Source organism: Malus sylvestris, chromosome 2 (genome assembly GCF_916048215.2).
Source record: "Malus sylvestris chromosome 2, drMalSylv7.2, whole genome shotgun sequence".
Taxonomy (NCBI): Eukaryota; Viridiplantae; Streptophyta; class Magnoliopsida; order Rosales; family Rosaceae; genus Malus; species Malus sylvestris.
The window spans coordinates 35,796,732-35,812,897 of record NC_062261.1 but is presented as its reverse complement, the minus strand read 5'-3'; the positions used below and the strand labels follow the sequence as shown (position 1 = coordinate 35,812,897).

The following is a 16,166-nucleotide window of genomic DNA, read 5'->3' as shown; positions in this document are numbered from 1 at the left end:
AAACGGCTTTTGCGCGACGGCACTTTGCGCGACGAAGACCTACGTCGCTCAAACCAGTTTTGCGCAATGTAAGAAGACCTACGTCGCGCAAACCAGTTTTGCGCGACGTATTGCGCGACGTAGGTCTTCGTCGCGCAAAGTGCCGTCGTGCAAATCAAACTTAAAGTTTATTTATACTTTCATTAAGTATAACATAAGATTTTGTGATATCCACTTGTGTTAATACTTTAAATTGACGATCGAATTAGTTCATTGTATTCATATAGGATCCAGGAGTGTAGCTGTAAAAAATCATCAAAATCGGAGTTAAAACTACTGTTAAATCGTGATTTTTCCTTTATAACCGTCGAAATTTTTTGTCTCGTTACTTGATCTTTGCATGTTTGTTTTTTTCCATTTTTGGCGTATGCGATCTCGAAGCATATACAAACAAGTTTGACGGTTGGATCGTTCAAATTAGTTTCGTACAATGCGTTTCCCATCAAAACGATAGATTCACTAACACTTAGAGTTTATTTATACTTTCATTAAGTATAACATAAGATTTTGTGGTATCCACTTGTGTTAATACTTTAAATTGACGATCGAATTAGTTCATTGTATTCATATAGGATCCAGGAGTATAGCTGTAAAAAATCATCAAAATCGGAGTTAAAACTACCGTTAAATCGTGATTTTTCCTTTATAACCGTCGAAATTTGTTGTCCCATTACTTGATCTATGCATATTTGTTTTTTTCCATTTTTGGCGTATGTGATCTCGAAGCATATACAAACAAGTTTGACGGTTAGATCGTTATATACAAACATATAACTTATATATGTTTCCATAATTTTACAACATTTCACTGTAAATATATAAATCCAAATGCTCTTCTTGAGAAAACATTAGAAATTCGTGGTTTCATAGCAACTAATGAGTTATTTAAAAAGGTTTAGAACAAGAAAATAATTTTCATAACACAATCAAATTAGCTTTTGGTGTTGTTAAGCTTCTTTAGTCCTACAAATGTATTTCATTTCAAGCTGTATATCTTGAAATATGCATACCAAGAATGACAAAGTTCATGTTCAACCGAATCAATGATTTACCAGATTATATGAATATGTCATGACCCAATCTATGGTATGACTAATATCTCTCCTTCATAATTATTTTACAAGTAATGATAGAGAGACTAAATTGTTGACTGAATTTTGTAGACAAATTATCATGGAAGTTGATGACTAGATTATTACTTAAGTGTTGATTAACGTGGTTATTTCTTATTAGTGTCACATCATTTAGTTTGCAAATTTTGTTTACATAGCATTACTCTTACTTTACAAGTTGTCTTTTTGTCTATTCTGTATAATTACTTTTAAATTCTATATTTTGGTGTATGCGTTAACCACTAGAACATTGTCTCTTCCTCGTCATCGTCTACATCAAGAGGAGGAACGGGAGCTAGTGGACTTGGAGGTCAAGCAGACTAGACACCCAATCTTTCTCGATTTAGTGGTCCATGTGCCAACGCCGGTGGAGAAGTGAAAGAGAAAATGTAGTATTGGCACGGAATGTCAGCTGTTGGAATTTTGGAGACAACACCCCAAATGTGTATAATGTAACAACATTTATGTGCATAAAATGATCAGAGAGTGGTTTTAGTTTGTATTGCCAAATGTAAAGGAGGCTTTCGATTATTAATGTAGTCATATTTTGAGTCAATTAATTAGAGGACTCAACTTGTGTGTCTAATGTAATTAACGTGATGTCATCTATCACGAAAGAAGTTTTGTATGAGTACAACTTTGTTGTTTTATTAGTGTTTTTTGAAGTTCTTGATGAGAGAGGGCCTCTCGAATCCCTCACCAGCGAGCATCTAGGGTCTCTCAATTCCTATTGTTTGAACTGCAGCCGGAACATGATGTGATCTGTGTACTAATCCCAGCAGACCGTATTCCAGTAGGCATGTGTTGCTTTTCATGTAACGGAATCTAATGGAATTTGGAGTTCGAGAATTTTGACTTAACGAGCATCCTCCTTTAAAGATGTCATTTTTCACAGTGGCTCTTTAAAACTTAAGCTTTAGGTTTAAGGCTTAAAACTCAAATGTTTCCTTGTTATTTAAATGATTTTTTTTGTCTTTGATTCTCTATTTATTTGTCTGCATTGGTTATTTATCAAATGGTTTGGTCTGTTCGCTTACGTAAAGTTGAGACGTTGATCTAATCTGACAAGATTGCCTTAGCCAGTGTAACCCTCCTGTATGTTGCTGGACTTTACTATTCTGGACACTCTACATGAATTGTTGTCATATATTCAAGGTCTGATTGGTTTTGAGGGCAGTAAAGTACTCAGCACTGGAATTAATAATGTGTTCACAACTTTATATTATTCATAGCCTGACATGTATAAAGATCTGTAACTTGCCAAAATTACACATGATTAACATGCAGGAAATACCAGCCATATATAGAGATTAATTTGAAGGCAACTTCTGACTTTTGCAGATTACTTTCAAAAGTCTTAAAAGGAACAACATAATCTTCAACATCTCTTTGGAGTATTTTAGTAGAAGACAAACTTTATTTGCCAAAATTAAACCGATTCGTCAATCAAATTAACAAGTGCATGTCTATAAGTTGCACAATTCAAATCTTGAGAATACCCTTCTCCTTGAGGCTTTCAACCGTGTCTCTTAGACTTGTTTCCAGAGGAAGGAAAGTGATCCCCAAACCTTTTACTTTCTCCTTGGACACTTGATACTTTGAGTCTGAAGGATTGCCAAACTCAGGAAGGCACAAAGTGGGGTAAAGTTGTCGTAAAATCTGTAGAGTATCGGGGCTGTCAGCTACTTGGCCAACTAAACAATATCTGCCACTAGCAGAAGGAACTTCAAATGCTTTAATATGAGCAGAGGCAACATCTCGAACGTCCACGAATGCGTAGTTTACAACTGGAGTTTGGACACCTGAGCACAAAAGAGAAACAAATTAAGCACAATCAACTTGCATCACAAGGAATAGTGTTTAAACATGAAGGGGGTTGTACCACTAATGAAATTCAGAAGAAACTTGACGGAGAGATTAAGAGTTGGCTGGAAGAGTGGACCAATCACCATCCCTGGATTCATCGACACCAAATCAATCCCATTTCCTTCAGCAAATTTCCAGGCAGCCTCCTCCGCTAAAGTTTTTGAGAGTGGATACCATTGCTGAACAAATGAAGAAGGAAGTTCATATAAGTTTGTAGTTCATCATCACGTACTGTTTTTTCTTGTGTTAAGCTTACCGCTATGTCCAATATTTTTCAATTGTATGGGAACATTCATACCTTGTGCTTCTCGAAAAAGAGTTGATCCGAGTACCATGTTTCATCCAAAACCACATCAGATGTCAGAGGAGTTCCTGTCCCCATTACTGAAGCAATAGATGATGTTAATACCACTCTCTTGACAGTGGGGAATTTCGCGCACGATTTAAGAACATTGAGTGTCCCTTTCACTGCAGGCCCAACTATTTCCGCCTGAAATATGGCGAGAAATATCATTTCGGTTTCTACGTCATTTGTCTTGAAACTATGTTGGTTTTCTTTGTTTGCACATGGGACATGATAGAACATTTGAACCGTGAAGTGAAAGATACAAACCTGTGGGTCAATGGCTGAAATTTGTGCAGGCGATGCTGTATGAAAAACACCTACACATCCATCAACTACAGCGTCGAAAGATTCTTCTTCTAGTAAATCTGCTTTGAACAAATGGAGCCGTTCTTTTGCTCCATCTAGTGAGAGTAAGTGTTCTGTTTTATTTGGATCATCTGTGGCATTAGACAAACAGAACTAATGAGTTGAACTTGGATTACAACAACCGCACGAGATGGGACTTACATTGACTACTCTAGCTGAGGGTTAAATTGAATTTTAAAGTCCAAAATATTAGCTATTGTGTATCAAATACAATTGTCGCACGAAGATTTTATTTTCATTCATTCTTATTTATATCTTAGAGGTCGCACTTGGTGCGATGGCAAGTGCCTTCGCCCATGAGCGGTAGGTCTCGGGTTCGAGACTTGGGAGCAGCCTCTTCATAAATGGGGGTAAGGCTAGCCGACATTCACCTCTCCCAGACCCTGCGTAAAGCGGGAGCCTTGTGCACTGGGTACGACCTTTTTTTTATTCTTATTTATATCTTCTCCTCTATCTCAATACTTTATTTTCCCCTCATTGTGCTTTATACTTTTCTTATGTCTCACACACGCAAAATTTAAAAACTAAAAACAGAACTGTTATAAAACTGGTCATAAGTGGTAGTTCTCCCTAAATTGCAGTGAGACGTTTTGAAATAAAATGGGGGCAGATCCCACTTAGTATGAAAAGAACTAGTAGTAATACTTACTTGGGTCACGAACGGTAGCTCTGACAGTATAACCTCTTTGTAGTAAGAGCTTCACGAGCCACGACGCTATGAAGCCGGAGGCTCCTGTTACACACACAACCTTCGTTCTACCATCCATTTTCTCTCTGTGTCTCTCTCTTACAAATTGAGTTATCAGTTATGCAATGGTAGGGTTGGTGGTTTCTTAAGGTGGAAAGTTTGGCTCAGAAACTTAAGTGTAATGGGCAGCCATTGTTTACCATGAACATTGACCAAATAAAAAAACATTATGCAAGGAAAACACTAAGTATTATTTAATCTGGTTGGAACGTTGTTTATGTATTAAACTTTTGATTTGGATCCCATTCGGATCCAAATTGTAGCGATCCTAGGAATTCTCACATCTAAGTCATTCATCGTGCATCGTGTGATCAGAAATTTTTTGACTTTTTTTTATTTAAAATTAAACACAAATAATACATAAAAAAAACTACCACATAATATACAATAAATGATTAAAATATGAAGATTCATAGGATTCCCACAAAGATCCGAAGAAGATCCTTTTTCATAAACTTTGATTAAGAAAGCATCTGCTCAATCACTACGAATAGACACGTCATTGCTATTATTGCGATGGATTAAAAACGGAGTTTTTTTTTTCCTTGCACTCCTATAATTTTATTGAGTTGGTGATAAATAAATCTTAATGACACCTAATGTGAGAATAAGTGAGAATATTTAAATACAAAAGTTAGCGCAAAGGTGAGAGGTGACAACCACTTCCCAATCGAAAAAAATACAGAATGCAACTTATTAAAGCTCATATTCTCTGTCACTCTGATATTCACATGTTGTGTGATTTAATGGTATGCATTTGCGATGTATTTAGGGGTGTGTGGATATATTTAAGGGTGTGTTATCCACACACTCCTTTTTACTTCTTACACATCATTTATTAATTTATGTCCGTTGATCTTCTTCAATTCATCCGATCCGACGGTCGAAAATTAGAAAGGTGTGTGAGAATTAAAAAAGGGTGTGGATATCACACCTCTATATTTATGGAGCGGCGTGGAACACGGAAGTTTGTTAAACTTTTTTATTTTGTTTTGGCTTTATTATTTGAGTGATGTTAAGGAGATTATATATTTATATTATATTAGTAGTGTATTATTTTATGTAGTAAGTGATGTAAACAATTAACATCTAATAAAATAAGTTTATTAATTGATATGGTATATACACGTCATTTATCACATCAAATAATACATTTATAATACAAAAATATGATATCTTTAACATTTTTCTAATAATTTATGTTACGCGCTACCATTGAGTCTCACTTTGTGTATAATTGGTGTTTTGTTTATATAAAAAATTTGATGGTCAACTGAGGACTATTTTTTGTTATTATAAATATCAGGACCCAATAGTGACAAGATATTTTGAAAGGTACAGGCCTAGAAGGGAAGAATTTTGATTTTTTGGGGTCAATTTTAGGAGTGGGCATAAAAATCGAGAAACTGTAAAACCAAACCGAATCGGATGAAGAAAAAATCGTAAAAAATCAGGTTGGCTAAAACTGTTCAAACTTGGACTAGAATCGAACTGAACTAGTTTAAAATGGTTCCGGTTCCGATTCCGATTTTTAATTCTCAAAAATTGTAAAAGCCACACCAGACCGTCTCTATTAATTTTAAATCTAATACTTTAGCCCTTGATTTATATAAATACTGAGCCCAAACTAAAAAAATCCTATTAAAAAAAAAAAATAAAAGCCCAAACTAAAAATCTATATAAAAAAATTTCGAGCCCAAAAGCCAAACTTTTGCAGATTACTTTCCACATTCTTAACAGGAACAATATAATCTTCAGCATCTCTTGGAGTACTTCAGCAGAAGACATACTTTATTTGCCAAAATTAAACCGACTCGTGCATCAAATTCACAATCGTTTATAAGTTGCACAATTCAAATCTTGAGGAAACCCTTCTCCTTGAGGCTTTCAACCGAGTCCCTAAGACTTGTTTCCAGAGGAAGGAAAGTGATTCCCAAACCTTTTGCTTTCTCCATGGACACTTGATACTTCGAGTTTGAAGGATTGCCAAACTCAGGAAGGCACAAAGTGGGGTAAAATTGTTGTAAAATCTTGAGTGTGTCCGGACTGTCAGCAACATGGCCAACTAAACAATATCTGCCACTAGCTGAAGGAACTTCAAATGCTTGAATATGAGCAGAGGCAACGTCTCTAACATCAACGAATCTGTAATTTTTATTTGATGTTTGGATCCCTGACCACGAAACAGAAACAAAATCAACTGCTTGCATCCCAAGAAATAGTATTTAAACACAAGGGGTGAAACATACCACTTATGAGATTACGAAATATCTCGACAGAAAGATTAAGAGTTGGCTGTAAGAGTGGACCAATCGCAATCCCTGGATTCATCGACACCAAGTCAATCCCATTTACTTCAGCAAATTTCCAGGCAGCCTCCTCAGCTAAAGTTTTTGAGAGAGGATACCATTCCTGAACAAATGAAGAATGTTCATATGAGTTTGTAGTTCATCATCATGTACTACTTTTACCTTGTGTTACTGTTAAGCTTACCTCTTTGATCCAATATTTTGCAGTAGTATGGGAACATACATACCTTGTTCTTCTCACAAAGAAGTGGATCTGAGTAACATGTTTCATCCAAAACCACATCAGATGTCAGAGGGGTTCCAGTCCCCGTTACTGAAGCCATAGATGATGTTAAAACCACTCTCTTGACAGCGGGGAATTTCGCGCACGATTTAAGAACATTGAGTGTTCCTTTCACTGCAGGCTCAACTATTTCTGCCTGAAATACAGAGAGAAATATCATTTCGGTTTCTACATCATTTGTCTTGAAACTGTTGGTTTTCTACGCGTGCACGTGACATGATAGAATATTTGAAGTATGAAGGGATAAACCTGTGGATCAGTGGCTGAGAATTGTGCAGGCGATGCTGTATGAAAAACACCTACACATCCATCGACTACATCATCGAAAGCCCCTTCTTCTAACAAATCCGCTTTCAACAAATGAAGCCTTTCTTTTGCTCCATCTAGCGAGAGTAAGTGTTCTGTTTTCTTTGGATCATCTTTGTTTTGCAAAAATAGAATTATTGAGGAGGTTCAAATTGGTAATTTGGCTAGGCCAAGCATAGCACCCCAAAAAGGATGGATACGCAGGAGCTGTTATTTGCACTCCAAATAGTCGCCCTGCACTTCCCCTAATGCTTAGAATAAGAGCCAGGTGTGCATGATGACTATTTTCGAGTGCTAATGTAGATAGGATAGCAGTTTTATATTATATGATATGAGCAAAGTTTGGAAATACTAACTTGGGTCACGAACAGTGCCTTTAACAGTATAACCCTTCTGTAGTAAGAGCTTCACGAGCCATGATGCTATGTAACCAGATGCTCCTGTCACACACACAGTCTTTGTTTTGCCAGTACTCATCTCTCTCTCTCTCTCTCTCTCTCTCTCTCTCTCTCTCAAAATAGAGTTAATAAGCTTTGGTTTGGTTCAGTTTTTGTTTTTTGTGGTGAAAAGTCATCTGGACATTAAGGTCAAATAAGGCAACTTCAGTCTTCTTCAGCTCTGAATAATTACTTTATGGCAATTCATTGTGTGCTATGAATGTTTGACTAAATTTGATGTCATTCTTTATATATTGAAGTACATGTAAATTTCAAAGGGAGAAAAAAGAAGAAAATTTTGAATCGGTCTTTCATCTAACACTTAAGGTGCAGTACAAAGAACAAGAGGGAGAAATTTCTACAAATATTACGTTGGCGATGTTCATCAAATAGTTTCGAGCAAATGAGATTTGAGTTCTTGTCAAAGTGCCTTTGTTATAAGCAAAAAAGGTTAAACACGAGCAAAATATTTGGAGACCTATTAACAAAAAGAAAAGCGACAATTGGAGTGGGAGAGTAAGAGTTGAGACATCTCTTCAAGACACCAATTCATTGGGTTAACATACTATTCATAATGAAAATATTGAGTTTAAAGCGCTGCCAAGACCAAAGATTACATTACATTTTATTGTTCATACTTGAAAGCATCACTAGAGGTTGCATATGTGTTCAATCCTTCTATAAAGATTGAACTTTTTATTTAGTGTGATTTTTACACATGATTAACATGCGGCAGGAAGACTGAGGCGTTTAAATCTTGAGGAAGCCCTTCTCCTTGAGGCTTTCAATAGTGTCCCTCAGACTTGTTTCCAGAGGAAGGAAAGTGATTCCCAAACCTTTTACTTTCTCCTTGGACACTTTATACTTTGAGTCGGAGGGATTGACAACTTCATTAAGGGTCAAAGTCGGGTAAAGTTGCCGTAAAATCTTTAGAGTATCAAGGTCGTCAGCAACTTGGCCAACTAAACAATATCTCCCACTAGCTGAAGGAATTTCGAAGGCTTGAATATGAGCAGAGGCAACATCTCTAACGTCAACGAATGGATTACTGAAAGTTGTTGGGGTACCTGAGCAAGAAGGAGAAACAAAACACAATCAATTGCTTGCATCACAAGTCAAGGACAACTGTTTAAATACGAAGGGACTGGTTGATGATGTTTTACTAGCTATTAACCCAAGAAGTAATTGAGTAACTGAAAATACCACTCATGAAGTTCCGAAGCAGCTCGACGGAGAAATTAAGTGTTGGTTGTAAGAGTGGACCAATGGTTAACCCTGGATTCAACGACACCAAGTCAATCCCATTTCCTTTAGCAAATTTCCAGGCAGTCTCCTCGGCTAAAGTTTTTGAGAGCAAATACCATTGCTGAGCAAAGGAACAAAGAAGTTCATATGAGCTTGCAGTTCATGCTAACCTAACAAGATCAGATTATTTTTCCTACTGACATTGAAATATAATAAATTAACGAGGAGTAAAATGCAAAACTCAAAGAAAGATAATACGGGAACATTTATACATGCCTTGTGCTTCTCACAAAAAAGTGGATCCGAATACCATGTTTCATCCAAAACCACATCAGAGGTCAGAGGGGCTCCAGTCATCATTACTGAAGCAAGTGAAGATGTTAAAACCACTCTCGTGATGCTACGAAATTTCGCGCATGATTGTAGAACATTAAGTGTTCCCTTCACTGCAGGGTCAAGTAGTTCCCCCTAAAATAGTTCCAGATTTAACATTAAATTTCTGGAAAGTAAGCCAATTTTCAGAAAGTAATTAAATACAATGCTTTAGACTCTTCAGATTTCTTTTTTCTGGACTATGCAATCATGATGTAAAAGGGCGACGAACCTGAGGGTCAGTAACTGAAAGCAGTACAGGGGACGCTGTATGAAAAACACCTTGGCATCCATCAACTACGGCGTCGAAAGACCCTTCTTCTAATAAATCTGCTTTGAACAAATGAAGCCTTTCTTTGGCTCCGTCTAATGAGCGCAAGTGTTCTGTTTTCTTTGAATCATCTGCATGCATATACAAACGGAAATAGTGATTAGTGAACTGATTAAATTTAAACACAAAATAAGCACACATATGACAAACATCGACTGCACTAGGGAGATTTAAGTGGGCAATTAAGTTGCCCAAAAATAGATTAACATGTTCGTCTTTTGGCACCGGTGGTATTATTTTAACAAAATTTCCAAATTAAAAATCAATTAGTTTAAGAGTAGGGCCATATATGAACAAAAAAGATACTACTTCTGAAATATACCGTAATTCAAACTAATTAGAGGGGGGAGGGGGAAAGGCTCGTTTTCTTTCTAGATTTTTTTTTTTTTTTTTTTTGACAAAAGAGAGGAAAATTTTTATTAAACTATGAGGAGGAAGATTTGAATACGGGTCCTGGATGCAAGGGCGAATGCTCTTAATCTACTGAATTACATGCCAATTGTCTCATTTTCTGTCTAATTACAATTAGTTTCTTAAGCAATGAGAAGCAGAAATGCTAAGTTAGTATACCAATTTATTTTTACTAACCCAAAACTATAAATTGTTAATATACAAAACTTAACATCCAAACGAAAGCACTGCTGCAAGTCCTGTCTTTTGCATAAAAGTTTTGGATTCCAAGAACCACAATATATGAGCAAGTTAAGAAATACTGACTTGGGTCACGAACAGTGCCTTTGACAGTATAACCCTTTTGCAATAAGAGCTTCACCAGCCATGATGCGATGTAACCTGAGGCTCCTGTTACGCACACAGTCTTCCCTTCTACAGTACTCATCTCTCTCTCTCTCTCTCTCTAAGCTTGATTGTTAGTTTTTAATGGGATGATCATTTTGGCACTCATGGTCCGCCACTCTTTTTTGGCACTATCCTCCACCACTCATTTGAGGTGTTCATGATGAGGTAAGCGATTTTTGGAGTGTATAATTAGCACTCTAGACTTTAACACCTACTCCAGTCTTATGATATTGATGTGAGAGATATTTGGTTTGAATCTCATTAATAATGATTCAATACCAATTTAGTTTTCCAATTGAAGATCCCGAACTACATCTAGCTTATTATTCAAAGAAATCTGCTTTGACCTTCCTTCTAGAAAGTGAGTGAGGGCAATTTGAACATTTAGAGCATCTCCAGTAGTTCCCAATTGCGCTTGTAATTGGGTAAAACTAGGGGTGGGCACTTAAAACCGAAAACCGCAACCGAAACCCGAACCAAACCAAACCAAACCGAACGGTTTGGTTTTGCGGTTTCAAAACGGTTTCGGTTTGAAACCGAACCGAATAGGGGGAAAACGGTTTGGTTTCGGTTTCGGCCCTCCAAAACCGAACCGAAACCGAAACCGCATACCTTTATTAAATGTTAAATTTTAATTGGTTATTTTCATTGAGTCCATACATTTAGTATGGACTCAACCACATCATAACATGGCCACATAAAATAACCTTTTATTTTCTTTCTTCTAGTCTAGTCCGTGGACTAACCAAGAGTCTAAGACCAAAAACTTCTCTTTCTCAAGTTTTTATTCATCCGTGCACTCTTCCACTTCTAGTCTCCAGGCGCTGTCTCTCTCTCCCCTTCAGCCTCATTCCCTCTTCATTCCAGGCTCTCCAGCTCCTAGCTTCTAAATTTCAGAGTTCTAATATGGTAAGAACTATGATTTATAACTTGTTTTAGTTAAATTTACTTATAGATTTGAGATTAATTTTAGGGTTAGGTTTAGGGTTGGGTTTTGAATCAAAAGGGGATTTGGTTTTTCGTTGGTTAGTCTTTGATTTTTCTTCGTTCAAGAACATTAGAATGTCAATTGAAAGCATATATGATATTTGCATATTGTAGGGAGGTACTAGTTAACGTCGTGAATGATTCAAAATTTCGTAGAAAATTATGTATTTTTACCTAGAGTCTTTAACCTTGGTCCTAAAAGGCTCAAACTGCATCCTGATTATCCCGGGGTGACATGGAAGACTGAAAATGTTGTTGAACGAATGGGTTTTAATGCTTTTTTTTTGTTCTGTAGCTTTGTCTTCTTTGTTCCTTTTTGGTTGATATGGACTCTTATTTTAAGTTAAATTTTAATATTGTCACCATCAAGTTGAATTATTTTGTTGCGGTATGAATTATTTTTTTAGTGCTGAAAACTTTCCTCCGTCTCCTTAACTGGTTATGTTTAAGAAAATTCTAACTACAATCATTAATGATGCCAAATTGTTTTACTTTTAGTTTAGCTTATGAAGTAGTGTTTGGCTATTCATACTTTCCTGTGACAGTAACAAAGATAGCATACAATGTAGTTTTTAGCATTATAATAGTTTTTTCAAACAACGAAACCAAACCAAAACCGTTTAAAACCAAACCAAACCGAACCAAATGGTTTGGTTTCATTTCGGTTTTAGCTTCAAAACCGCACCAAACCAAACAGCAAAAACTTGCGGTTTTGGTTTTGGTTTCACTCAAAACCGCACCAAACCAAACCGTGCCCACCCCTAGGTAAAACTGCCTTCTTGCCCAAAGAAACTTTGCTCCACTTTTGGAAAAATGAGAGGCCTATTGGGGGAAAGGCATATGCCCATCCAGCCGCCATAAAAGTTCAAAAACCCTGACGTGGCACAATCCTGGTGTTCCATTGGTTATAATGTTGAAATCAATGGCCAAGATTATTCTAATAATAAAAAATTCAAAAAATTACTAAAAATGGTTTTATATAACTCAATATTCTTCATTTTTTACACCATAACTCAATATTTATTTTTACAACAATCTCTCACATTTATTCTCTACGTCCCAAATATTTATTTGAATTAGATTTTATTTGAGAAATAATGACATGTGAGATGAAAGCCAAGAAAACATAAATAAATAAAATAAAAAATATATTTGCAAAAGTAATCACATATTGAAGAATGATGATACAGGCCCGAGAGACCTATTCTAATAACACCGATAGTAATCACCAATTTAGTAATTATAGGTCTTACCACAAAAAATCTCAATGTTAGTTAGAGTAGGGTAAACCTATTTAAAGTCCTTATTTTTCTTTTAGCCCATTAGCCCACCGATGTAGTGTGGACTTGGATTGTCTGCCCTCTAATTGTGGTGCCCTCCCCGTGCTCTCCTGTTTTTGTGATCACGGTTAAGCCACGTCAACATTTTATATTACTATTTCTTTTTGTTTTATTATTTTTATAAAAAAATAATATAAAATATTAACGTGGCTTAACCGTGACCACACAAAACAGGAGGGCATGGGGAGGGCACCGAAATGGGAAGGCAGACAATCCAAGTCCCCAAATATATGCAAGATTGTCCGTGGAACAAATAACAAATAGGCAAGAGACAAAAGGGAAAAGAAATCTCAACTTGCAAAGATATCAATATTGCCTTAATTAAGATTTCTTAAAGACAGTGGAGGATAACAATTTCAACTTGAAATTTGTCATTTAGCGCACAAAGATGGATTTATTTTACAGCAGCGTCGACAAGTTTCAAATAAGCGACCAATTGAGGGTGCTCAGGTTGACAGCGATGTCAATTTTCGTCATAAGAAGAAAGAAGTGTTTATGCCTCCTCAATTTGATGATCATGTGCCATTTGAGAGAGATGTATGTGTTTCCTTTTCTCTCGTGACTTCTTCTGCTTTCACCATTTTGGCTTTTGTTTCTAACATCTTTCTTTATCTTCTTTAGGTTGGGCCTTCTTGTCCTTTTGATTTGGTAACTGCAGAGTTTTATTCCTATACGGAGATGCTATTTGGAGGCGACCTACCTATAGACATGGAGATCGGGGATCCGCCTGGTACAGAGCTTGTTCCAAATCCGTCGAACTTCCCGAGTTTGCCATATGTAGGTCGAGGTATGCAAGAACCCGTCATGCGTCCAACACCTTTGCCAGCTAGCTCTGAGATCTCTTTGAAAGGGCCGAACCTTAGTAGTACTGAGTAACTCATCCATCGCATCAGTCTTAGTGCGGCAAGGGATATCAAGAGCCATATTGAAGAGATGATTTATAAGTGCCCGTTGGAAGACCTTACGTTGCTCAATGAGGATTTGTCGAATCTTGTTTCTGTGATTGACAACCTTAATGTTGATTCTTCATCCTTGAAGATCATAATTGCCTAACTTATAGCCGCTTCGACTAGTATTCTTCCTTGCGTGCTATTTCCTTGAAAAAGTTGAGTCCAGATGTTAGAGCTCATCAACTAGCAACAATAAACTTGTCACTGGCTCAAGTCCGGTCTTCTCAGCAAGTTGCTTCGGGGGATTATCAAGTCACGTGGACTTCTTTAACTTCTGTCTAGGTGCGTCTAGATGCGTTGGTGCGAGAGCGAGAGCAGTTGGTAATCGAAGTATCACAACTTGAAAGTGTTATCGCGGAGCAGGGAACTACACTTTCTCAGTACCAATAGGAGATTTCACGCTTAAAACGAGAGAAATGCATGACTATGGAGTTACCCATCTTGTCTCCCACCGAGGTAAAGAGTTTGAAAACTTTGAAAGGCTTGCTTGAAGATCGCCTTCGTAGTTTTAGGGACATAGTTTTCAAGTAGTATCTTCTATTTTTCTTGTAATAAGGCTTTGGAGCCGACTCCTTCTTTTAAAGAAATAAAGTATTTACATTCTTGAATTTACTCTTCATTCTTCAAAGTGTTTTTTTAGATGGTGTGACTGTACTTGAAGTTTTGACGTTTCAAGTTGCCTACGTACCCTTGGTTGAGGAAGGATCAAGTCATAACGTAGTTCAAATGCTTTTTTTTTGTACCGTACACAGTTTATACTCTTGTGGGCCAGGAGTGTGGAGCATTTGTTTTAGGGGTAGTAGCGCTTCAAGAATCTACCATTGATAGGGCCGATCTTCAGGTCGTCTTCTGCCATGATTAAGTAGGCGCCGTTGGTGTAGACCTCTTGTATTACGTATGGTCCATCCCACTTTGATGTGAACTTGCTTTTTGTCTTGTGAGTTGTGATGATAGGCCTACGCAATGCGAGGACGAGATCTCCAATTTGGAAAGACATTGGGCGGACCTTCATGTTGAATGCCTTGGATAGCCGTGCTTGGTAGCATTCCAAGTGTTGTTGAGCTTCGAGCCTTCTTTCGTCGAGTGCTTCCAACTCTTGAAGGCATAACTTTGCATTCTCTTTATCAGTCAAGCCTTCTTATATAGCCATTCTTAGTGAGGGGATTTGAATTTCGAGCTGTAGAACAGCTTCCACGCCATATACCAGAGAATAAGGCGTAGCTTAGGTAGGAGTCCTATGTGTCGTCCGATATGCCCAAAGTGCTTCGCTTATTCTTTCGTACCAATCTCTCTTTGTTCGGCCGATCACCTTCTTTAGGAGATTGCACAATGTTTTGTTGAATGCTTCTGTAAGACCGTTGGCTGGAGCATGATACATGGAAGACTTGTGCTGCTTGAACTTGTATTTTTGGCATAACTCATCCACGAGTCGGTTGGAGAATTGTTTTCCGTTGTCAATGATGACGTAGCGAGGCACACCGTACCGGTGGATGATATGCTCTTTGATGAAACGGACGACAGTTTCCTTCTTTACTTCCCTTAAGGGTATGACTTCAGCCCACTTAGAGAAGTAATTTGTTGCAACTAGGATGTAAGCTTCTCCTACATATGACTTTGGAGTAATTGGTCCTACGACGTCCAATCCACATGCATCGAATGGCCATGAAGTAGCCGTAGGGTGTAATGGCTCAGGTGGTTGATGTATGAAGGTGGCATGGAATTGGCAGGCTTGGCACCTTTTGGCATGTTCCAAGCAGTCCTTCACCATGCTTGGCCAATAGTAACCCATTCTTTTGAGCTGGAAATGTAGCTTTGGTCCAGATTGATGCGTCCCGCATATGCCTGAGTGTGCTTCTTCCATGGCTTGATTGGCTTCTTCCTCACCGAGGCATCTCAAAAGTACTCATTCGAAAGAGCGCCGATAAAGTGTTTCTTTGTAGTAGAGGAAACGAGGTGCTCATCAACGTATTTCGGAGCGGTGTCTAGGATCATTTGGAAGTTTTCCATGCTTTAAGTAGTCGATCAGCGGTTGTTTCCACTCTTCAACATCGACTAGAAGTACTGAGATGACATTCGTATTATCTAGTAGCATTTCAGTGATGAAGGGGATCACCCATCTTTGGCAGACTAGCACATCTGCAGCTTCATCTTCTCTTAATGTCATGCTTGAGGCTAGGTTGGCAAGAGCGTCTGCCATTTGATATTCTTTTCTTAGTACATGTTCCAGTGTTACAGCCTCAAACCTTTGTAGCAATTGAGTTACCAACTAGAAGTATGGGACAAGATCATCTTTCCTCACCTCATATTCAGTCAAGAGTTGATTAATTATGA

At 37.5% G+C, this 16,166-nt stretch overlaps 3 protein-coding genes and 1 long non-coding RNA gene across 4 annotated transcripts; 1 reads left to right on the top strand and 3 right to left on the bottom strand.

Moving 5' to 3' along the window:
- Positions 1–2,343: 2,343 nt before the first annotated feature.
- Positions 2,344–4,564, bottom strand: LOC126597661 (phenylacetaldehyde reductase-like). The gene is made up of 5 exons (XM_050264479.1): positions 4,379–4,564; positions 3,631–3,800; positions 3,316–3,507; positions 3,034–3,196; positions 2,344–2,953 (listed from the first exon to the last, which is right to left on the bottom strand). Exons 1-5 carry the CDS (start codon positions 4,494–4,496, stop codon positions 2,634–2,636), a joined length of 963 nt encoding a protein of 320 aa, XP_050120436.1. The 5' UTR covers positions 4,497–4,564; the 3' UTR covers positions 2,344–2,633.
- Positions 4,565–6,165: 1,601 nt separating this feature from the next.
- On the bottom strand, positions 6,166–7,917 carry LOC126597653 (phenylacetaldehyde reductase-like). The gene is made up of 5 exons (XM_050264469.1): positions 7,732–7,917; positions 7,319–7,488; positions 7,014–7,205; positions 6,727–6,889; positions 6,166–6,650 (listed from the first exon to the last, which is right to left on the bottom strand). The coding sequence occupies exons 1-5, from the start codon at positions 7,850–7,852 to the stop codon at positions 6,331–6,333; spliced, it is 966 nt and encodes a 321-aa protein (XP_050120426.1). The 5' UTR covers positions 7,853–7,917; the 3' UTR covers positions 6,166–6,330.
- A 428-nt stretch (positions 7,918–8,345) lies between these two features.
- LOC126597673 (phenylacetaldehyde reductase-like) lies at positions 8,346–10,689 on the bottom strand. The gene is made up of 5 exons (XM_050264486.1): positions 10,478–10,689; positions 9,662–9,831; positions 9,334–9,525; positions 9,016–9,178; positions 8,346–8,879 (listed from the first exon to the last, which is right to left on the bottom strand). The coding sequence occupies exons 1-5, from the start codon at positions 10,596–10,598 to the stop codon at positions 8,563–8,565; spliced, it is 963 nt and encodes a 320-aa protein (XP_050120443.1). The 5' UTR covers positions 10,599–10,689; the 3' UTR covers positions 8,346–8,562.
- A 676-nt stretch (positions 10,690–11,365) lies between these two features.
- On the top strand, positions 11,366–14,394 carry LOC126597740 (uncharacterized). Its single transcript, XR_007614316.1, has 3 exons — positions 11,366–11,467; positions 13,265–13,422; positions 13,507–14,394. It is a non-coding gene; the product is annotated as an uncharacterized LOC126597740 (long non-coding RNA).
- Positions 14,395–16,166: the final 1,772 nt, after the last annotated feature.

What these genes read in the sequence shown, in the direction of transcription:
- LOC126597653 (XM_050264469.1), bottom strand. Translation starts at nt 7,852, where the DNA reads ATGAGTACTGGCAAAACAAAGACTGTGTGTGTGACAGGAGCATCTGGT. An exon ending in TCTCAGCCACTGATCCACAG is followed by an intron (nt 7,206 to 7,318) that starts GTTTATCCCTTC and finishes TCTGTATTTCAG; the next exon opens with GCAGAAATAGTTGAGCCTGC. An exon ending in ATTTCGTAATCTCATAAGTG is followed by an intron (nt 6,651 to 6,726) that starts GTATGTTTCACC and finishes TTTCGTGGTCAG; the next exon opens with GGATCCAAACATCAAATAAA.
- LOC126597673 (XM_050264486.1), bottom strand. Translation starts at nt 10,598, where the DNA reads ATGAGTACTGTAGAAGGGAAGACTGTGTGCGTAACAGGAGCCTCAGGT. An exon ending in AGGCACTGTTCGTGACCCAA is followed by an intron (nt 9,832 to 10,477) that starts GTCAGTATTTCT and finishes ATATGCATGCAG; the next exon opens with ATGATTCAAAGAAAACAGAA. An exon ending in TTTTTTGTGAGAAGCACAAG is followed by an intron (nt 9,179 to 9,333) that starts GCATGTATAAAT and finishes TCCTTTGCTCAG; the next exon opens with CAATGGTATTTGCTCTCAAA.
- LOC126597661 (XM_050264479.1), bottom strand. Translation starts at nt 4,496, where the DNA reads ATGGATGGTAGAACGAAGGTTGTGTGTGTAACAGGAGCCTCCGGCTTC. An exon ending in TCTTTTTCGAGAAGCACAAG is followed by an intron (nt 3,197 to 3,315) that starts GTATGAATGTTC and finishes TCATTTGTTCAG; the next exon opens with CAATGGTATCCACTCTCAAA. An exon ending in TCTTCTGAATTTCATTAGTG is followed by an intron (nt 2,954 to 3,033) that starts GTACAACCCCCT and finishes TTTTGTGCTCAG; the next exon opens with GTGTCCAAACTCCAGTTGTA.